Source organism: Euwallacea similis, chromosome 19 (genome assembly GCF_039881205.1).
Source record: "Euwallacea similis isolate ESF13 chromosome 19, ESF131.1, whole genome shotgun sequence".
Taxonomy (NCBI): Eukaryota; Metazoa; Arthropoda; class Insecta; order Coleoptera; family Curculionidae; genus Euwallacea; species Euwallacea similis.
Window position 1 is genome coordinate 1,122,379 of NC_089627.1, and position 24,100 is coordinate 1,146,478.

Sequence of the window (24,100 nt, forward strand, 5' to 3'; positions counted from 1 at the left end):
ATAGCTTCAGTTGTGGAATAGGAATTTCCAGAAGACAAAGAGCGCTGATTTTGCTCTATTCCAATGGAAAATGCATATGGAACTACTGCTCGGGGTGGCTCCAGTAAGTTGGAAAAATTAAGTTGGAGTTCTTTTTGATGAAATAATCGTAGTTATCACACGCACAGGGCTGAAAATATACGATTTTGCATGGCATTTTTCATTACTCCTGGATGACACTGAGAAAACATTTTTATTTTAATATCAGCGCGCGTCGCTGGTTCTAGAAGTAACGGAGCCTCAGAAGCTTCTTTGTTCTTGAAAATGTTCGGAATATGAGTTCTTAAAAACGACATAAAAGTATGCCGCTCCGGGTGTTTTGATAAGCAGTTCGGATATTAAATTATTTCACTCGCATCTACAAAATCTAAAAATGTGTATCAACTGGGGAAGTCAACATTACCTATGATTTATGTCTTCTGTGAAACCACCGAATTGCAATAACTCAATGATAACAAATGGAAATTTTATGCAATTCTTTAGCAATTTCCATATACTCCAGTCCCCCGAAAAGTCAAAAGCAATACCGACTTATAAATATGTAAATTAAACTGTCGGAAATATCTGGAACGTGTATGTGTTGCCAATACTTTTCCAAGAAATTTAGAACGTTTAAAAATAGGAAACGACCACTGAAGGCAGCTCTGCTAACAGCGACTCAAAGGCCATTTCCAGCTTAAAAATCTAAAAACCATGTCCGGTATTAGAGCTCTTCGTATACGTAGCACTTAAATCCTTTTGCCGGCTAGCAAGAGGAACTATCCGTTGAAGTTTTAACATCCAAAAAGGAAAACAGCCGGCCTGAGCGAAACTTCGAACTCGCCTCTTAAGTTTTAATGTACACTTATGTAGTTGAGATTAAGTTTTTAGCCTTTTTGAGGTTTCAGAACAGACGGAAAATCGTCCTCGAAGTAAAAGCGAGCGATTGCGAGAGTGTGCTTTTCATTTTTAAAGTTTGCAACACAAACTTTAACGCAGGGAAAGTTGTCAGCGTAAATCACGAAACTTCCTAATAAATTTCAAGTGCTTTAACTGCACTGTCATTGGTGGAGCCCCCGAATGGAGGGCTGATTAAATTAAAACCTCCAGTATAAAATTGACAATTTTGAAATTTTAAAAAGGCAATAAAAAGTATGACTCCGAACCACTAAATTAGAATGAATAATGGCGCGTTTTTTAGTCTGGCAGAATATTTTTGTTCCAGTTAATAATTCCACATACTTGATAAAACGTTTCCCGTTTTCCACGTTCTCCATTTGCATAGTTTCCTGTGCCAAAAACTTTTCATATTTATGGTCTGTCGGAATTAATTCCGCTCTGGAACTATTTTGCGTAAATATATTATAATACCGTGCATTATTCGTGGTTAATCTATGACAATAACACAAGTTTTAACCTTGTTTAATTTGCTTACGCATACATGTAAATAAAGTTTTAAAACCGTTGAGTTTTCATGTTTTATGTTGAAACAACACAATAGGAAAAATATCGCTTTTGAGTGTGCTTCACGTTTTCTCTGCAGCCCTAGGACACCCTGGGAAATGCCATTTTTTCCTGGTCCTTTGTCAGTAAATAACAACGCTAGAACGACCCATAGCGAAAAAATAGCAATTACTGGCAATGCGGTGTGTTGACTCTCGACACTGTTACGTAATATTATTACGTATAGTCAGCAGCTGATTTGTCGATTTTCATTGCAACTATGTCGTTCAGGACTTCGGAACGGAAACGAAACAAATCTCTTGAGAGTGGCACAATTCACGTTTCGGTACGTTCATGATAGAACAGCAGTGGGCCCAAGAAAAATCATTGCCCAGAACTCGAAGGTGAGGCATGTTCGCTCGCCGAAATTACTAACCTTGCCGGCCGCTCGGCCGTAAACTCTCGCCTCGCTTGTTAACATGCTGGCACTATCCCCCACTACTAACGTCATCAAGTGTAATTTAATAATCTGTTTGTGCACAGTAGGTAGGGAATACTGCCAAATAAAGCCAGAATGAGAGTGCGACAACTTCTCAGTCACCCTGCAACCTCACCAAAATTCAGCATAAAATAAATCCGAAATGCAAAAAGACAACACGCCTTGAATCATAACATCATAACATTCCGATAGCATCCACAATTAAAACAACAATGAGGTGACAATGACATTGTGGCCCATTAACTAGCTAGGTCAATAATGAGCCATATACGTGTCATTATTGACCTATTATTCAACGGCTTGTTATCACAAAGCTTGATTGGCTGAATCGATTTTTGGGTAAAAAGAGGGTCTCTTGACGAGTTTGGAATATAGAAAAATCGTGCGATAAAATAGACAGAAAAGCGGAAGAATCGTAAGAGTGTTTAAAGTTTTAATAGGGATGTAGGGAAGCGTCGCTGGATTATGACTTATAGGTCGTATTTGTATGTGGGAGGTAGGCGAAATGGGACTTCCACGAGTTTCGAAGATTTTCGCTCGATGCCATTCAGTCGAAAAGCGTGAAAATATATTGAGTGATACTTAAAAAATAGGATACCTTCCAGCATAGCAACTTTGGAAGCAGTGGATATGAGGATGTAAAATTTACATACAGGACCATGCGAAACCAGGTACTTTCAAGAACTACGTTATTCGCATTCAGTGTTACCTCTAAATATTGTGTAACACGTTGCATCAAAATTGATTGATCAAGAACGAGTTTTTGGGCTTCCAGCTTTTGCTGAACATTAGTTTGCCCTTTCCGAACCTCACATTGTTCAATATTATTAATAATGAATATTTTAATTACTTATCACTAATAATTACTCGCAAAATTCATTTCCACGTAACTTCTTTAATATAAATTATCTATAAATCAGATCACAATAATAATAATAATAATAATAACTACATATTACGAATGTTTAATTATGAATTTTTGAAATTATTATTAATATCTAAGTCATGAACTAAAATTTGTAATTTGCAATTAATGGAAATTTAATATGTATTTACTAAATCCGGTTTGTCTGATACAGACCGGTTCGGTTGCTTGGCCATAAATTGGACCGATATTGGAGCTTCTAGTTATTTCGCACAGAGTCGTCACATATGGGATTTTTACCGACTAGTACGTATATGAAAAAACTTATTTTACCGAATATCCTGGTGTCCAACTCATTGCAAATCACCACTATAGCGGGTGCTGCGAAATTCCGTTAAAAATTAAACGAATTAATTTTTCATATTTTTTTGTACTCCACTGAAATAAACGGTGTTATGTACTGAGAAAAAATGTTCGCACTCATCTGTGACTCAAAGCTCTTCACTTAAAGTAACACATGCGCTCATAGGAAAAATATGATACTCGCATGCACGAAAGAAAAAAATCAATGTACGCCAAACATCTGTTTCCACACTTGTTGGGCAAATAACTATAACATGTCTTAGTTTCACAACCGCATAGGCAAACAAATCGAATAGGTATACGATTCGAAAGGTATAAGCACAGAGAAGAAAATAAACGATATATCCATTTGGAACGTTGATTTTTCATGGACAAACCGGACAAATACAAAACGTGCGGTCGCTACAACGATAAATCTCTCCAAAAGTGTCGATACCGGGAGAAGGATGTTTCATGGACAAGCTATAAATTTATTAGACAAACACTCGAAAGCTTTCCGGAAAGTTTCCTCTTTCAGGCTGATGATTGATATCTCTTAAAGGGTGATCTAGAGCTAATTGTACCAGCATGGAATAAATAATGAAACCGTTGTAAAAGTCAGATCCGGTTCCCTCTGCGCCTCCTTTTTGACGTCCAGACCGGGTCACAAAAACATTACCTGAGGCCAAGAGGGTCTAGAGAATACTCATTTGCCCTCTTGTCCCCTACTTTATTTAGTCTGTGTTTTATGTAGCCCCTGGCCGGTCATTAATTCCACTGGCCCAACTCAAACGACTTTGAAGGATGTGTGTTGTATTTTTGATTAAATACAGCCATAAAGGGGATTCCTGGAGAACCAGCTCAAATAAGTTTCTGTATATATGATATGGAATACTGGAATAATTCTCCGAGCTCAATCACGAAAGTATCATCTGATGATAAGCTAAATTTTGAGGTAACAGCTATAGCTCTTGTGTCAATGTCGTCTAGTTTTCCTATTGGAATTCTATGCGTCAAAAGCTTTAAACAGGTCAAGAAACACACTCTATAGGTATCTTTCGCAACGCAACATGGAACAGATCCTCAAATTGATGGGTTTTGGGTTTATGATGGATGAATTACAAATTTATTATTATTTATTAATGAAACAGAGTAAAATAATTCACTATTAGTCTGCTTATTCAGTTTAATACGGGAATAATCAATACCAATACTTTAATCTTGTTTATTTTGGTTCACAGAACGCAGGAAATTTATTTAATCTGATGCATTTTTCGTGGGAAAACAACATAAATTTTCCATTCCGACCCTTTTTTAAACCGTCTTTGACGAATGGAAAGATGATTGTGTTAACTTATGTAAAATATAGGGTTTATCAGATTACAGCGCCCTCCATTGGGGAGGCTTCTTCCCTTTCGTGACTTTATTAGCATGTTAAATGGTACATTTTCCGAATGGAAATACACTGAGCGAATTTAAGGTACTCTCGAACAGTATAGGGCAATGTTGGTAATTGATTTCCTTTTCATGGCAATAGAGAGGGATGTAATGTAATTATTTGGAACGTTACAGAAAATTATAGAAAATCACTGAAAGTTCAATCATTGTTGTTGTATCTAAAACATTGTAAATTCCAAATGAAAATCTACTTTAAATATTGGTATGACTGTGCAGAAACCGAAATGAGAAAAATCAAATAATTAGCGCACATCGTGAAACAGTCATTTAATGAGATTTTGATGCTGAATAAGATGAAGAAGTAAGTGAGTAGGCAATTGAGGCAAATAGAGAAGAGGTGTGTGAATGTGCTCTTGTCAAAACTACAAGTTAAAAAATTACAGCTTACTATTGTAATAGTCTTTGCCGTTTTAAGTTAACGTCACAGCAAAACGCAACGGCTGCGATAAAGCACTGTAGCGCTGCTGTTTCGTGAATGTGCCCAATAAAAAGTTCGTCTCGTAGCTAATTGTTTTCAACAGAAATGTATTGATTTTTACAAGATTTTAACAAGGTCTTAATAGAAACACTAAAACCAACACTGAATAGGAATCTGAGAACAAAAATTTGGGGGATATGTCAATTTTTAAAAAAAATTTAATTAATGTATCTTTAAATAATTAATTATTATAAAGAGCATGTAAATGTTGATGAAGGTAAACATCTAAAATAATTTTAAAACCATTAAAATTAATGACAAAAACGGGGAATTTTCAAATGCAGAAGAAAGGTAAGTCACACAAGCTTAGATTATAAAAATACAAAAAAGTGAGCCATGTAAATAAAAATTGCGCCAAGTTGGGAAAAACCAAACCAAAATCTAGCATTCATACATTACACGTCGTTTTGAGGATCAATCTAAAGTGTTGAAAACAATTGTTTAAACGACATTTTATTGAAGAAAAAGTATAATGACTGAAATTTGAATGATAAAGATGATTTAGAAAAAAACTCGTAGTAGGCGGTGAATTCTAAATGCAAGGCATTAAATGAACCATTTACTATCTGCCATCCATCTCCATATGCCATGCCATCCAATATCTGATATTGATAATAGATAGCATTTCAAGCTAAAGTTCTGATATTCCAACGCCTACTTGAATTTTTTTTTAATGGTTAGCAGTAGGCGGCACACCAGAAACGTAGGACGTTGATTAAGCTATTTGCTATTTACCATGAAACATCTGACAAATACATAACAGCTGACGAATTTGCTCAAGACACGCCCCTAATATTTCAGCGCCTGCTTGGAGTTTTTTTAACGATCACGCTTTATAACAAGCGCATTGGGAATTATCGGTTAATTTCAGGACTATACTTGTAAATTCGTTTTGGAATGAAATGAGTGCTTTTTCTGATTTGAAAATTATCTCCAAATTTCCATGTGCGAGTTGAATTCGAAGAAGTATTTCACGAAGCAAATGTGTTTGCGACCTCTATATAGAATTTTTGACTCGTCGACATTGACAGACACTGTCATTCACGCTGACAGAGACTGACATTTGTGTCGCTGCCATTTTATTTATTGTAAATTGTTGAAACCGTAGCAAAAATACCGTACGCAACTTGAACAAAAAACATTTTTGCGAATGTGACTTACGGCACTCAACAAAAAATTATTTTAATCGCATTTCGTACTCGTATGATTTAGTCATTATTTCATTAAGATATACATTGACTAACAATTTAATAATAATTCTCATTCGATCAAATAACCCCATATAACAATTTCATGCTCGTTTTTTTAATAAATATCTGCACATTTTATCCAGAAATAAAATCAAATATTTGCCTAATGCTTTTGACATGTTCACAAATTTACAAATTTAAATTAAATACATATTATTCACCTTCGATATATTAAAATGCAGATTTATTACCGCCCACTGGAGTTTCGATTGCAAAATACACATTCCTCCATTTCAGAGATTTCGTAAAAATAAACCAATATTAACATTGCTTTAATTCACATGGTTATTATTTTACCACTCAAAGCCTGATTATTATAATTGGTTGAATAATAAGACGACGTGCATATTTGTGCATGAAATGGTATTTTTAACTCCAATTCAGCGTTAGTTATGTGAATGCTTCGCCGCATTCCTCTCATTAACAAACGCCACTCCCAACGTCTCCGCATATACATCAACCACACAAACATAAAATTACGTTATGCAAATTGCATAACCTACGTAGGGTTATGCAAACAATTCTACGTGATTATTGTAATTTATCGGCCAACTTTTACACACTAACCTGAATGTTAATACTGTTAAAGGTCTGTAACTCTTGTGACTGTCCTCGTCCGCCATTGGCGTGCCCCAAAAATCATTTTCAAAGACACTTTTCAAAGGGTTTTGGGCTAGCACGTCTCTGTTCAATATCACTGCTGGGATGTCATCATGCACAAAGTCACCGTCAATCCCATTCAGATAACACGTCACTGCCAATGTCCCCACCACTCCATAAATCGGCCATGAGGAGGGGGATTTTTTAGTATAGTCTGCACTAACCTGGGTGGGGGTGGTATGGGTTTGCTTCCTCTTCATTTTGTCATTGGACTTTGCTTCCCTTGTTCCATTTCTTGTATGGAATCTGTAACGAAAAATAAATTTTGAGGATAAATCACGAAGTCACCCTAATAATTTCTCCAATTTGAAATAATCTTTTCTTTACCTCGGTATAGAAAGTCGATTATCCGACTGTGTGAAATATTGTCACGAACCCCGTTCAGAGCTTTAGCATTGTCAACAAAGAGTTTGGCTGACATTGATATACTGGTAGAGAAAGAATCACGGATTTATTAGCTGCTGGTGTGTTTTAGTTACATATTCAAAGTTATTTTAGATTAATTGAGATTCGTAAATTTCCCGCCAATATAGTGAATCGACTCTTTAAGCGTCAAATCGAAGAATGGAGTGAGGGGGGAGTACAAAGTTATTCAGCGAGACGAGTCCCCCCTAAAGAGAAACTTTAATATAAAAGTTTTGTTGCTGCAAAGACACTAATTTTTGCACGCACTTTTAATTATACAGGGTGGCTCTAAATTAGGATGGAGTATACACGTGCATTTCTCTAAACTAGGTAACTCACTTTTTAAGTCATATTCTCCGTAAAATTCTACGTATTTTTTGTATGATACACTACGTGCATGAATTCTAAATTTTGGGTGTATACCGTCATTTGAATATGTCACCGACACTACCTGTAATAATCAATTGAAACAACTAGAACGGCCGCAGACCTGGTTTACTTAGAAGTTCCCTCTTTGTAATTTAACGCATAAACGAATCGAAACTATATGTTTTCATCTTAGTTTCCATGGCGGAAACAATGAGCTTACGACCAGCGGCTGTTGTTTTATTTTTATGGTCCGTCACTCACAGCAGGGGGCCGTAAATTTACAATAACACCCGTCGCTCTTGGCAACGACCTGCAAAGTAGAAATAACGTCTGTTAATTTTTAAGCGCATTTAATCAAAGAAGTGCATATAATATTATTTTGATTGTAAATAGGTCAACATCAACTTTCAGAAAAACATTCTAAAGCGTGGTAACAATTCGTTATTTGATCAAATATAATTTCATGCCCAAGCATACAAAATGCCATAAAATTCTGATATAAAGTTAACAAGATATTGCGAATGATGCAAAATTTTATTACATACTCTAATACTATATTATACACCAAGGCTATGAAGTGCATTATTATGCTTCGAACGTCAAGTTTAAATCTAAGACGTGAGGGCCATAAGTATCGCACAACAACGTTGTATATATGACTTTTTTCGCTACTAGATTTAATAAGATTTTATAAAATTATGATAAACTTACTTAAAATCAGTTTAAATTGAATAATAAAAACAAATAAAGAAGTAACGCATCTTGAATCAAGACATCAGCGGTGCCGTTTCATTTGATATTCAGTCCCACAGCAATGATAAGCAAAGCGACAGTTAGCTCGTTAAGTGAATAATGACCTATATACGTGTCACTGTTAATCTCTTATTTATCTGTTTATAAAAAATAAAGCGTGAAAACTGAGGTCACAGTCATTTAGCACCCTCAATAATGATTGCTTTCATTGCTAATAGTAGAGAAAAAACGTATTGAAGGTCTTATAAAGAAAGGGCAAATAACAATAGCAATAATTACCATTCATTCATAACATAACAATGAAAGACTTAATTCGATTTAATTTTACTAATTTGGTGTTTTTGTTAAAATGAGCAATTTTCATGTTGTAAAATTCGTCCCCTTCATCACTTTTATATTCAAAATATTATTTGCCGTGAGAGAAAAAATGCAGAACTCCCTAGAACAGCAGAATTGTCGTTACAAAATTGCGTTGAAGGTAATATTGATATGCAGACTTTGTATGAAATATCTTTCTTGCATAAATAAGAAACAAATATGATTTGATATTCTGTTGTGCGGAGTGAGGTATAAAACGACAAATTTCTCATATGGACAATTAATTAATGTCATACTGATATGCTTGGGTGATGCTTTTAGAACTCCAATACGTCACCAAGCCCGTATATATCACCTTTACATAAATAGCATACCAACCGCCATTCTTATCTCCAAGTACAAGAACTAAGCGTTCGTAATTAATTTTCTAGTTAATCGCTCGATTCCAAGGCTATACATAACTAGCGCGATATAATTGCCGACTGTAAATTATGTCGGTAAAAATAAAATAGGGCATTAAAACTGAAGCATAATTCTTTGCAAACCGCACATATTAAAAGTTTTATACATAAAGTGTAAATAACCATAGCAATAATTAGTGCTGAATAATCTCTTCATAACGTGACAATGAAGGACTTAATTCGATTTAATTTTACTAATTTAGTGTTTTCATTAGCACTCGCAATTTTCGTGTTATAAAATTCGCAACCTTCATCACTTTGATATGCAAATTATTATTTGCGAAGCGAGAGAAAATGTAGAATTCCCTAGAATTGCAGCCTTCTCGTTAAAAAATCGCGTTGGAGGTGATATTGATATTCAGGGTTTGCACATAGTGTCCTTCTTGCATAAATAATAAATAAATATCATTTGATGTTTTGTGCAGAACGCAGTGTAAAATGATAAATTCTTCGCATACGCGATTAATATTGTTGTGATGTCCTCGGATGGTGGGATTCGCCTTCATGTAAATGGCGTACCAACCGCCATTGTGATCTCCAAGTACAAGAACTAAGCGTTCGTAATTAATTTTCCGGTTAATCGCTTCATTCCAAGACTGTACATAACTAGCGCGATATAATTGCCGGTTGTAAATTATGTCGGTAAAAATAAAATCGGGCAACAAGCATTAAAACGCAAACATAATCCTGGTAACGTAAAAGCGTAACAAAACTAATTTCAATGCAGCTAGTTTAATTTTATTTCCATCTGCATTAAAATAATGAGCCCGCCAACGAAAACGCCGCTGTTTCGGCAACACGAGCGCCCTCTCGTTTTATCGAAATAGCTTTTTCCATGGGAAGACCACGCGATACCTTTCCCCGTTTTTGTTCCATTCGAGGTTATTTTGCGGATTAGTTTCGGTTTTTCTTTGTTTTTAGTGTGCAGTTAGCACTGGGATTTTTATTGAACCGAAAGAGCGGCATTAGAACGCAGTTCCATTTAATTCCTATTGGTGCCGCTGTTGTTGCTGCTGATGCTGTCGCTGTTAACATAGACAACCGACTGATTTATCGTTTTTATTTAGTGTTTGTTTCGGAAAATTGGGAACTAGAAATTTAATTTACGTGCAAAAACTACAGTTCTTTACACACATCGTACTCGTAAATGAAGTTATTTCCATAATGAATCTCGCAATGTAAAAGTGCTCGCGGACGCAAACAAAAACTCATTACCCGGAGGCAGTAAACCATAAAGAGCACTGTTTAATGGACGCTATCCTTGTCGTTATCCTTCGTGTGTACTTAAAAGGATATAAAACTAAGTTGGGTTATATTTTAAAAATGCAAGTGGACCATTTTTGTATTTCAGTAATTTGTGTTTAAGTCATGCTACTACTATGTAAAGGAGTTACATGCAGAGTTTCTCTAGATGCTCTGTACCGAAGTGAATGAAGACGAGCTCTCCCAACTGGCCATATGATAAGGGGGGAAAGCGTAATTCAAAAAAATCAAAATATATGCTTTGAGTTGAAAATACTCCTTTTTTCTAGACCGATTTCGCGAAATCTGAATTATTGACTTAATTAGTTAATAAGAATATACAGGGTGACACAAACATTCCGACACTTTTTTAAATATTCCAACAGTACTGGAATATCGCTTAAACGAATACATTCGCATAATTAACGAACAATAACGTCTATTAAATCGATATCATTAACATTAAGCAAAAAAAAAGTTATGCACATACAGTAGTGGAAAAATGTAGAGCAACTTTTGAAAAATTAATATAATTAGAGTTGTAATAGTTATAAATATTTAAATGTAGGTTCAATATGAAGCCAGTGTATGTCCAAATACTTCTACAAAAAAAATCTTTATTTTTATTTTTTTGTGGAATTTTATATTAACAATAGTATTTTTTGGTGGAAAAAAGTAGAGCAACTTATCAACTTATAGCAAATATTTGCCTTAAAATTTATTTCATCCGTGGTATATCGTTGGTCAAAATGCCTCGAGGCAAACATTTATCAGTGGAAATACAAGAATGTGTTGTTAATTTGTATAAAAGTGGCCAAAAGCAAGAAAATATTGCAAAAACATTTAATTTAAACAAATCCATTGTTTGTCGAATTATCCGACAATATCGAGTGTCCGGGAATATTGATGTAAAAAAGGAGTGTGGCAGACCCAGAAAAACCAATCGTTATTAAGATAAACAACTTTTAAAAATTGCGAAGAATGAACCATTTCTAGGATCGAACAAAATTAAGGGCCGTATTTTTGATGAGCTCGGTGTTGAAGTAACATCTAGAAGAGTAAGAAACAGGTTACTTGAAGGTAATTTATTTGGAAGAAGACCAGCCAAAAAACCACTTTTATCCAAAAGAAATAGACATGCCCGACTTAATTTTGCGCGACAACATTGTCATTGGACAGAACAGGACTGGAAAAAAGTAATCTGGAGTGACGAATCAAAGTTTTGCTTATTTCATAGTGATGGTATCACCTACGTGAGGCGTCCTAAAAATGAAAGACTCAATCCGAAATACACCTGTCTCACAGTGAAGCACCGAGGTGGGTCGGTAATGGTATGGGGTTGTTTTTCGGGCTGTGGTGTTGGCCTCCTTTATAAAATAGATGGTCATATGAATAGATTTGAATATAAGGAAATCTTAGAGAATCAAATGGTGCCATATGCGGACGATGTTATGCCCTTAAGACACATTTTCCAACAGGATAACGATCCAAAACACACGTCTAAATATGTGAAAGAATGGTTCAGGAGAGAAGGAATACGCGTTTTGGAATGACCTTTGCAATCCCCCGATCTAAATCCTATTGAGAACCTCTGGAAAATCTTAGATCGGAAAATTAGAGATAGGACCTATAGGAATCAAGACGAACTGTTCACTGCTTTAAAAGACGCATGAACAAGCATGGATCCAGTCATCCTGACCAAATTAGTAAGGTCTATGGCGAAAAGATGCGATGCTGTAATTAAAAATAATGGATATTTTATAAAATATTAACATTTTTTAATATAAATTGTTGTTTTGATAAATTTTAAGGCAAATATTTGCTATAAGTTGATAAGTAGCTCTACTTCTTTCCACCAAAAAATACTATTGTTAATATAAAATTACATAAAAAAATTTTTTTTTTAAATTTTTTTGTAGAAGTATTTGGACATACACTGGCTTCATATTGAACCTACATTTAAATATTTATAACTATTACAACTCTAATTATATTAATTTTTTAAAAGTTGCTCTACATTTTTCCACTACTGTATAAATAAAAATATAGTGGTTCTCAGTGGTGCATGTGATAATCCCGCTACTCCTCGAGATTAAAATATGGCTGCGACCAATTATTTTTGCAGACGCCGTCTTCCGTTGGTTCTTCTGTGGTAGCTGGCGATGATTTCAGCTGTTGGTTCAACCGTGAGAATCTTCCACAGTTGATTTGACGTAGCATTCGGCGAGTATTCGCCAGTCGCTTCGTCTCCATCGCTTTATTAAGAAAATGGACGCGAGTGATTTTGTAACTCTACAGTTTTAGCTTCTTTTTGATAATATTGCGGGCATTCTCTTGGCTGATACCGAGCTCTTTTGCCATTTTTCATAATGAACGTTCGGAATTTGGCATTCGACAGTACTACCTCTGGCAATACTCCTACCGGTATTTTGACGACCGCTACATGGACGGTCTGTCGTCCCTTTCGTCTCTTTGTAACATTTTACCGCATCGTAGACCGTTCGTTTTTTGAAACCAGTCGTGCGAATTATGTCAGCCGTTTTCATTCTGTTTTCGTGTAACTTCACTACAGCGATACGTTCGTTCCCACGAGGCATGACGCTAGAACAACTGAAAGCAGGCACATAACTAGTATACATAATAAACTAAAATTACATGTAGAACTCAATAAAAACATCAAAAATACCCAGACTTGACCATATCAACGCTAAAAACTTCTCACAACAAAAGGACGGGAACTTTTCCGTCACCCTGTAACATACCTGTGTTCTTTCGATTTGCTGGCAATTATTTTATAATGAAATGCAATTTTGATAGAATGATTTTAAACTAAATTGTAATCCGCTGTTTTGACAACAAACTCAATCAACAGAAATTGAAATTATTATTGCAGTCAATCACAGTGTTCTCATTAAATAATTATTATTCACAGCTATTTTGTTGGCACATTAATAAAACATAAAATATATTATAAATTATGGCATTGCAACTTTTTAAAGCATGATAAAACATTCATAGCAATATTGCCTGTCCAGTGGCAGTCAAATTTACGGAATTCGATTACTATTATTTCTCTATTTTTATATATTTTTCCGGTAGTGACGAAACGAATTATTCATACGTTCGACGTTCGTACCGTGCAATAATTATTAACAACGAGTTTTCCGTTAGTTTTTTTTTAAGCTCGAGCCGGTTTAATTTTATAAAAAAATCACCACCAGTAATTGCTTTTTACGTCACTCGACCCGTCATCCTAGAAATTGGAGTTTTGATATGAAACGCTGACGGTTAGCGAAAATGATATTGAAGGTTTTTAACATATTTTTCTGCATTTTCTGGGAAAAAATGCCTTATGAAAATGATAGAATTGCCGCACTTAAAGGAAACAGATTTAAACTAGATGAAAATATCTTACTTATGTGCGTAATGAGCGCACATAATTTCTAAAACTCCCCGATGACCCGCATCATCAAATAACTGAAGAAAATACGATTCACTCTGGTTTTTTCAATACCTCTTTGATTTCCTTTCAAGCAATTTAAAAATACTTTAAAAGCAATTTATTTAATTGAATACAATTGGTAGGAAAAATGTAAATTTAAAAAAATGACGTCTAAAGATGTGCTTGGTGTCGTCTGGTCCGGAATAAGGGACCAGAAATGCGTATGATCCTTCTCATAGGGTCAAGGTGATATGCTTTAGGAAAGGGGCCACCAAAATAGGTATAGACTGAAAAATTACCCTCAGACCACCCTGAGTACATACGCAGTTTCGTGCAGGAATAACCAATAACCTTCCTAACTATGGCCAAGGATTATTGGTAAAATAACTAGTAATTTACGTGCTACAAAAATATTGATTTAATACGAGCAAAAATGATGCGTCAGCTAAATGTCTAAAAAAGGGTGTTTATATATGACGGCAGATACCTAAGTAAAAACATAATTAAATAACGCTCCTTGCCGGATGACTCAGATGCCACGTTGACTTAAGTCTAATAAGACACCGATCTTAACAGTACTGATCAGCAGCGTACTGATTCTTCAAGCTACTTCCCAGCCATCAGCCTTCAGAATTCGGTCATCTAGCAAGTCTTCCACAATTTTTGCGACCAACAGTTGCAATGCCAGATAGTACCAATTACTCAATCTCTAATGATTTCCTGTCCCAATCGTTTTTGCAGAAATTTTTGGACCAAGGAGCTTTTACCCTTGTAGGCCACTCACCTTCTTTCCTGTAACAATTTGCAGTCGTATTTTCAATAGACACAGTAACTTCTTGCATGTGCCGCAGATTCATAGGTTTGACATATCAACTATGAATTGAGGAAATGCTGTGAGGCAAGTAGTTTTTCACCATCCTTTTTTTTCTTGAAGTAGCCACAGCGTTGACTCCAAGTAATGAGGATTCAATTCCGTAACTTTTCTGCATACCGCGATCCGTGATGATACGTTCATGGTACGATTGGAATGGCTAAAACATCTAAAGTGGATGTTTCCGGAACATCTATTTCACTTAAATTCCGCAGCATCCATCTGCAATTCCGTAATAACAGCAACAATTAGGCTCAGCGATTGCTAACTGAACACTGGCTATAGATTGCAATACGCTAGACAGTATAATTATTGAGATTTTCCATTCCAAATCATGTAAGCTGCGCCACTTTGGTCAGGCTTCTAGAACGTTAACAAACACACTGCTTGACACTACAAGAGATCTGAAGAAAATTCACTTAATAAACCCGACCTAGCAAGTCATGTTCTGACAAATGCACTCAGATACGACTGGGTGGAGGAATGGGGACTTGAACTCAATAATAATTGTGTTTCCCTCTTCTCTCGTAAAACCTTCCTTAAAGCCGTTTCCGAGATACAGCATGCGGCCCTTTGTTATTCACATACCCTGGACATTGTAATTTTCTAGTGACGCAGTCCTTTTCATTTCACCCTGTATACCATTAAAAATGGATTTTCAATGGAGACATTCGCAATAATTCGAAGATGTAATTTTAGTCGGCAACTGTGCAATCAGTTACTACGTCCCGCTATTATCAGTTATTATATATATTTCAGCTTCGGCAATCAACGTTATGGAACAGCTTCACGTTTTTTCGAAATCCTACTGAAATTCCGGCTTATCAGCCGAACAATGTCGATTATCTCCTCGTGCGAAATAGGGTCACGTTCCCAATAAGAATTCTGTCATAAACTACCATCACTAGCCGATTTAAAGCTCTGAAAGCATTGCGGGCTCATAACCTTTCTTCTCCACTGTAATACAGTGCAATCACAGTTACATTGTAGTCGGATAAACAAACGCACGTCATGTACCAAGGGATTATGTTGTTTAAATTTTAGAGCCCTTTCAAAACTGGGATTTCGGCGATGAAAAATTCGAGCAGGCTGAAAGCTTTTTGTTTGCAAAAAAGTGCGCGAGCCAAATGCAATGATTGATGTTGCCTCTCAAATTTCAGAGGGATTGTAATAGTGTTAGGGTTAATCTTTTAGCTGAAGAAATCCTCTTTAGAATGAAGACAATTTTGCAACGAAAGCATTAACTCGAAAATAGATTAAGGCACGTAGTGAGATCGGTTCGTACAAAAGCGAGCCCCATTGTTGTGCTCTGACAATGCGGGTCGCAATTTTATTAACATGGTGCCCGTCCAGTGCACACTTTCATCCCCCTCGAAATTTGCATGCCAAAGCTTTTGCTAACGTGGCATATTGTTTTTGTCTACGTATATAATAAATTATTTTATCCGGACAATATTAATATGACTGCAATTAGCGTATATAAACGTAGAGCTAATCAAATCTTTCGGGTTTGATGTGGGAGAATGTGATCTTTTTAAGACGTATTCCCCGCTAGGCTTCATGGTCGCAATACTTCAGCTGTGGTAACGTAGGTGTTTACTATCGTTGTCTGGAGTTTTGTTCCAATAATGGATACACTATTTTGATCTCTACTCCACGGATAAAAGGTACGGATGAGCCACGCGAAAGAAAAAGAACCTTTTTGGTTCGGAGCGATCTTAAATACTAAACCTAGGGGTAATAAAACAGTGTCGTACCCTGGCTAGAGAGCAATTATTAATTTATGACACTACCTGCGACATTACTGCGTTACCGATAGTACTTGGTCAGTACTTTGTCACGAATGCCGACAAAGAGCAGCTGCACTTTCTCACTAGTGCCGACGAAGGGCGGTTAGACATCAATCACCTAATATAAACATTACACAAAGATAACGATCGTAAAACTCTCTTAATTGGCGAGAATACTGCTAACCAGGTTGCGACACACATGGGCGTCCTATAGGAGTACAGCAACCCCCTCACATCTCTTTTCACCATAGAACTAACAGAGATAACTTAACTAAAGTTCCGCTAAATATTTAACTAACAATATTAACGCTATCGCTATGCACAACTTCGCCACTCCTCGATCGTGCCTCGACCTTGTTGGAAAATAGGAAAGTTTTCTTACATACATACAAAAGGGTTAAGGCGACCTAACTAACGGAACCCACGGTAGTATTAGTGAAACTCATCCTCTATACCGCAAGTAAAGAAACAAATTCATTTTAACGGATTCCTCTCTATCAGAGTTTATTACTAAGAACAACAGGAAACTCGAAAGACAGGAGTACCATTTTCCTGTTTAGGTACGATCAACCGAAACACTCCGAAAACCGGATTCGAGTCCTTAACTATCATCAGCTCGGTTCATCTCTGGTCGATCATGGCCATATCGAAGCGAGAAATGGCACATAAATGCCGTTGATTTCGGGACTGCAGAAAATACCTACAGCGCCGCCCTCTACCTCCCGATCGTTGAAGATCGCAAGTCGTGCAAAACGGCGGGTAACCATGCAGTAAGGCCCAGGATTTATTTACAGTATAGTGGGTTTTCACATTAATGCCAGTCCTGGCTGCCCGATTGCCTGTAGCTTCCTACAACTTGTCGGGCGCTAGAAACTTTTTACTGCTCGTAAATCAAACTGACATCTTTCACTTTCAAAAGTTTTTGAAAAAACTTGATACTGAAATGCATGCGGTAAATTTCTGCCGCACGGATGCATGTGAAACTCCTTACTACACGATAAGACACATGTGTTCATAAGAGAAACTTTGTATTTAACACATGTGAACATTTTCTTTACCGAACTCGGTTGATGCTCGAACTGTAGTCAGCACGTCTATCACTTTCCGCACATGTTAGGTATGTAACCATTACACATTTTACGAGATTGAATAAACTCAAATTTAAAGAAACATCTGACGTACAAACAAAATTAGATAGAAAAATCATCAGTGAAATTCGTGCTTCCAATAAAGAATTTCAAAATCACCGAGCTTTTTTAACTAAAATTTAGATATCCAACTGACTAACGTTAGAGAGAGATGAAGAAGACTAGAGATCGATAGTAAAACCCTTTTGAAATCCCCTGAGAGTAATCCGAGTATGCAAATTTACCCTCTGGAAAGAGAATATTGAAGAGACAATAGTTCGGAATTTCCTGCTATTATTTAGGCCTATTTACTTCCAGAGAGTTTGCTTACAAGACGGAGATGGTGTGTGTAGACATCCCGAAATTGCCGAAAAAGTGTTACACACTTTAGTACCAGTGAGTAATAATTGCCACCCATCGCGTTTCCACCCTGGATGATAATTGAAAAGTAATTGAGACAATTCCAGAGGAGTTGAAAGGAGTACTTTCTCGTTTGAGTTAGTACTTATTACGCTATATCCATACTCATAGTAATTTTCCATATTTCTTTTCGGACGTTACTTCATTATATATTATTGCAACATAATTTTTTAAATAAATACCATCATCATCATCATCATCATCATCGTCAGAAGTTAATATAATTGCATGAAATATACTGTAATTTAGAAAATGACGAAAAGCTGCTATTAACCTGGGAATCGAGGATATAACCGTTTCAATGCTGAACAAGAGTTAAAATGAATTCAACTCTATCTGACGCCGTGAAGGCTTGTGACCCATTAGTATTGTCGGATGACGGATGCATCAGACCGGAGGTTAAGCCTGAGATCCAGGCAATCTGACTATCACAAGGGGATAGGAAACAGATATATTGTTTATGGAAAAGTCAAGGAAAAAGCGCCCGGAAATTGCAAGTATGAATCTAGAAAATGCAGCATTTCTTTTGAAGTTGAGTTTTTGACCCGTGCATCCATCATCCGTGTGAAACAAGAAATTTCTAATGGGGTTGAGGTTCTGATCCATGCATCCGTCATCCGGTGACGTGATGATACAACGAGCACTTTTGGAACTTGATATGACGAACACTTTTAAGAACGATAAAGGAACCATCCCAGTATATTATGGAGAGAAACTGCTAGCAGTGAGCAGTTTATTTGCTGACTGTGTGCAGCGGTTTATACCGAGGGTAGTTCTGGCATCCTGGTAGATGAGATAAATCGCAGAAGATAAATCTATTATGAAGTTTTATTGAATATCACAAAATATCGTACTGGAGCCCTCTTACTACTAATCTCTTTAAACCGTAATTAGTTTTGAATGCACAACGAGCAACAAAATCATCTTCACTAGTTCGAGTCTGTATAGGTTAATGTGTTCATTGTTTGCCAACAAGCTCAGGAAGTTCCTGACTAGTTTCCAAACGAGTAAAATTTTAAACCCCATTCTTTTCTAGCAATTTCTCGGGGGTCGTTATTTTTATATTACAAGGAAAGTTTCCGAATAGCACTGAAGGAAACTTTTCCATATTGTAACTGGCTAATAACCGTACGCAAGGAATATGAAGGTGTTCTACCGTCATTAGTATTGTCGCATGTTCAGGTTATCATTACTGTCGTATCAAACCGTACCTCATTGAACAACCAACAAAGAAGGTTCAGCAAACAATGCAATTATATGCGTTATTCAATGTCGCCCGGTATACAAGGATAATAGTGTTTTGCTGAACTTTCCCTCGGTGCAATTTTCTATTTTGGATGTACCTGACCTGTTCCCCCTATTTCCCTTAATGCTCCGGGAAATTTGCATCGCATTACAAAGTATAAAGTCATTTAAGTTGGTAGTTTTGGCCGGAGGAACTCCGCCCCCTTGCGTTCCGCGAAAGTACAGTTTGGGTAATTTTAGGGCTTAAAAGTTAATATAGTTTATTTGATGACAGTTTTAGTACAATCTGAACGATGGCTGATTAGTTGCTTTTTATCTCACGCGGCACAAATTTACTTAATGATAAACCTGCTTTAATAAATTTCGTCTAAAACCTTTGTACAAAACACAATGTGCAAGACTGCTGGAATGTAACAGAGAAGACCAACTTCTATTATTACAAGCTATAATTAGTTTGAGTTTAATAATAGAATTGATACGGTTTAACATACCTAATAGAAGCTGCATCGAATTCAATGTGTTGAAAACCGATTATTTAATCGTATATTTCAAGGTGAGCTTCAGGTTACGTGGTCGGTAAATAGCTGGTTCGAAAGGGTCTCAAATGAAATGTTCCTCAACCTGAATTTTCAATATTCTAAGACCTCAAATGAGGCTCAATATCGGAATCATGGCAGTCAATCAGAGTGAAAAACAGTTCTCCTGTTTTATTCAATATTTCGAGCTTTTGAAGTGAAACTCTTCGGCAGTTCACGCGTTGTTCTGTGCTACCTCTTACCGTTCTTCACCGACAAAATAGATTGCAGTGGTATGCAGAGAACAGGTGCCATGAGATCTGGTATGAGATACTATAATCTTCAGCTACAAATCCAGATTTTGGAACCATGATGGTCAGGGAAGGGTGAGAAGGCGACGAGTTAAAATACGGGATGTTCAATTTTCAGTCCAGAGGCATGTACGCCAAACTGTAGCGATAATGCGGTGGGACACTATAGCTCACGGAGACAGATCACCTGTGGTTTTCATCAGAGGCAATATGACTGCTCAACGGTACATCCAAGAAGTCTTGAAGCAGCATCTTCTGCCCTATCGCAGAACGCTCTGCAATCCAGTTTTTCAACAAAATAATCCAGGAACACATGTGGCGCGATTCACTATGGTTTTCTTCCGAACGAATTGAAATCAAGTTTTTACCTTGGCCACCTCGATTTCCAGACCTATCAGCAATCGAACGTGTCTGGGATATTGTGGGTAGAAGATTCCAAATTTACCCGATCCTCCACAAACTCTAGTGACGCTTTGTAATGCTGTATAGATGGTCTGGGATGAGACTGCTCACGAGGACATTGGTCATCACATTAAATCCATTCCTAGACACATTCAAGAGTGAATAATGCAAGGCGGATGGCCGGCACATTAATAAGGTTTTTTCGAGTTTTAGCCATCGAATTTGTTTAATTTTTTAGCGATGTTGTCATGTTAGTATAAGAAACGTACACGTCAAAAATGATTTAAGCAAAACCATTTTTACGGGGTGTTCTCTCTTCTGCGTCCCACAGTACGTCGTTCTACATGTGCAAATTAATAATCGAAGCTGACGATATACGCCAGCGCTTCATCATCATTACCCTCATCCTATTGATTCCTTTATAAGTAATAAAATCATAACTTCGCCATCACCCCGCGTATAAGTACTAGGGCTTCTAAAACAATCAAGTTTCAATCCTCTCCATTTCCTCGTTTTCTGACATCCGCAAAGAGCATTTCACAAGTCAAAATAAAACCTCATTTTGAAACAGAGCCTCTTAACTTCCCGTCTATTAACTTCCCTGACACAAGGCAGATATTTCATATTAAATGTCGCTTTCAGTTTTATGCAGGTAATAGTATTAAAATGCTCTTGTAGCAGAAGGCTTTATTTCCTGCATATTAATATATATGACCAGGGAATTTGCATTAACACAAACATTGTGTAAATACTACTAATAACATGTATCGTCATTAATAATAAGGGTAATATCCACATTAGGGCTAAATGCATTATCTACCATATTTCTTCCGCTATCTGGTATATTAATCTACCTCTCTAATTGCTGTTTTGTACTTTAATGCGTCCGATAGAGTTCATGCTTTTATGGGCACTCAACGTGATGTAAAAAGGAACTTGTCATCGCCATATTAATAGCAGTTTCACAAAAAAGTCGAATGTGTATCTAAACATACGGTGAGAGGTTTAAAAATAATATATTCGAAATATCCCTCTTCACTGCACGCAATTGCATTTCGGTGCATTGTAATGGCATAAATGCAATCGAAGTGAAAAATGGATTTGATGTATGAGTTGTAATATGTAGTTTCCTTTGTTGTGTGTTTAATGCGGCAAGCGGTTACGCTATGCCAACTTTTATAAAAAACTGTAACATGAATATATTGTTGCACTGCTCTTGAGCTCCGCGATAACTGAGACCTCGCCAGGGACACCATCAGGTCCATGAGTTTTGGTGATTACCGAAATTCTTTATGCGAATAAGCAAGCCTCAGTTAGGAGTTTTTGCACAAAACTTTATCCAATTTTAAACATAAATAACAATAAGAGCTAAAAGAGTTGGTGTCGCCAGATAATTTTTTTCAATCGCCAGGGGATAAAACGTTATTTACAGCGTCGCTACGCGTTGAATAATCGACCCCTAATACACCAAGAGCGAATACAATAATAAACAACACGCGAATTGCTCGAGCAATGCTTTGAACTAAACTGATCGTCAGTCAACCAGGTCAGGAAATTTTTGGGTCGCTTTTAATGTCAAGCGATTTTACACTGGAGAAACAGATTTGACTACGCCTTGCGCTATTTTGAAGCCCATTAACTTCGGTTTTTACTGCAATATCGAGCTTTCATTCGAGTTTTTCCAGTTGTGTTATACAAAGTGGAAAAGAGAAAAATATTTAAAAAAATTAGTGTCAGTGACCCAAACAAACATTTTTTGGTTCATTCTGACGTGAAAGTGTCCAATGAGATCAATATCTCTTTTTATTAAGAGTATTTTTATTTTTGTTCCGTAACTGAGGATCTAATTATGAGGACTTTTAATAGAACCCCTCAGGAGATTACAACATGATAGATAATTTTCTCTAATAATATATATACGGACACTCCACATGAATTACTTTTGGTTTCGCCCTCGGCGAGAGCTGCACTCAGTATACAAAGCCTTTCTCAGAATCTTGCATCATCACATATCAATCACATTCCGTTCTTTAAGTGCCCCTTTGTAAACGGCACGTGTGCTCCCGAATAGGTAGATCTTATCTTATAATTGACTTAACATCGCATTCTAGGAACTAAAATGGCACATTTTCGGAAATTAAACTAATTTTAATTACAACTGTACCCCACAAGCCCCAAACAAATTTAATTATTAAATTAAGTGAGGCCAGGCCTCCGGCAGCTGTTTTCCATCACTCCTAGTCAATTCAATTCTTGGACCCCAAAATATACCTGCTTTGAGGGCTAAAGGTTCGCTAACAGGTACAACTATTCATATTCAACAGTAAATAATGTAGGTTGGGTAATTATTAAAGAGGCTTATTACGCTGTTAGGTTTTTCTCAATTTTGAATTGTGTGAATTAATATAATTTCAGATATATAAGTCATGCTCCTATACTTGTCGAATCACGCAGTGCACGTACCGAAAACTGAAAAAGGAAATTCTGGCGAACTGATGCTAACTAGGTAATTCAATTTTTTAAATTTGTTCCCTTTCCATTAAAATTACGAGCCTTTCAAAATAACCCAAAAATGCCTTTACCCGCTTCAGATTGCAAACAATATTCGTAACACGCCCTTCGTAACAATATTGTTGCGAAAGGCAACAATCCCACTATGCGATGACGTTTCATGAAAAGGTTAGAAGCGACGAGAGCAAACAAGCAGACGACTTCACGACATGAATGAGTTGAAGTTTTTTTAAAGTGAAATTTATGCAAGAGTAGCTTTATAACTTTTTTATATGACCTCTCTTTTTAGCCAGTGGAATAATAGTTAAAGTAGACACGCACAGAGTCTAACGTTTTGCTAAAAAAGTTTTTTTTTTTATTACTGATTCTATTTCACATCCGACGGATTTACAAAGTATCGAAAAAAAGTAACATTTGATGTCACATAAAACGAGTTTTTTTTATCTTTACAAATCCACCACAAAGGTGTAAAAGTTTCATTCGTATGTGGAAAATAAAACCTCATTTTATTAATGCATCGAACCATAAACCCACGCATATAATCAATTCTGCGGGAGTATAAAGCTTTTTCTATACTGCATGGGTTTAAATGAAATGGCTCTAACACCATATTGACTTCTCATGGATGCATGGGGTACGCTATTGTTACTTCAAGAGAATATCCGGTTGTAGCAATAGTTTTACTAAGTAATAAATACTGCGATGAATTTTTTATCCTGGATTCACCGACTTTAATTAAACTTTAGCCTTTTAAGGTCCGATGCTAAATTCGGCTCTTAAACAGCAAGCGAACCTCCAAATCGGAGATTAGGAAGAAATCCAGAACCTTAAACAACCAAGAGGATTGCATCTAATACTGTGAAAATTGTCCGTTGTAAAACCGGAAGCGAGACATATGCCGAGGA

General features: G+C 36.5%; 1 protein-coding gene across 1 annotated transcript in view; it reads right to left on the minus strand.

The window, feature by feature from the left end:
• Window positions 1–24,100, minus strand: part of LOC136415230 (protein O-mannosyl-transferase TMTC1-like) — a 154,850-nt gene that overhangs the window by 126,759 nt on the left and 3,991 nt on the right. The window contains exon 2 of the mRNA XM_066399718.1: window positions 6,921–7,259. Within this exon, the coding sequence (XP_066255815.1) occupies window positions 6,921–7,213 (293 nt within the window). The 5' untranslated portion in view covers window positions 7,214–7,259. The remainder of the gene's footprint in view (window positions 1–6,920; window positions 7,260–24,100) is intronic.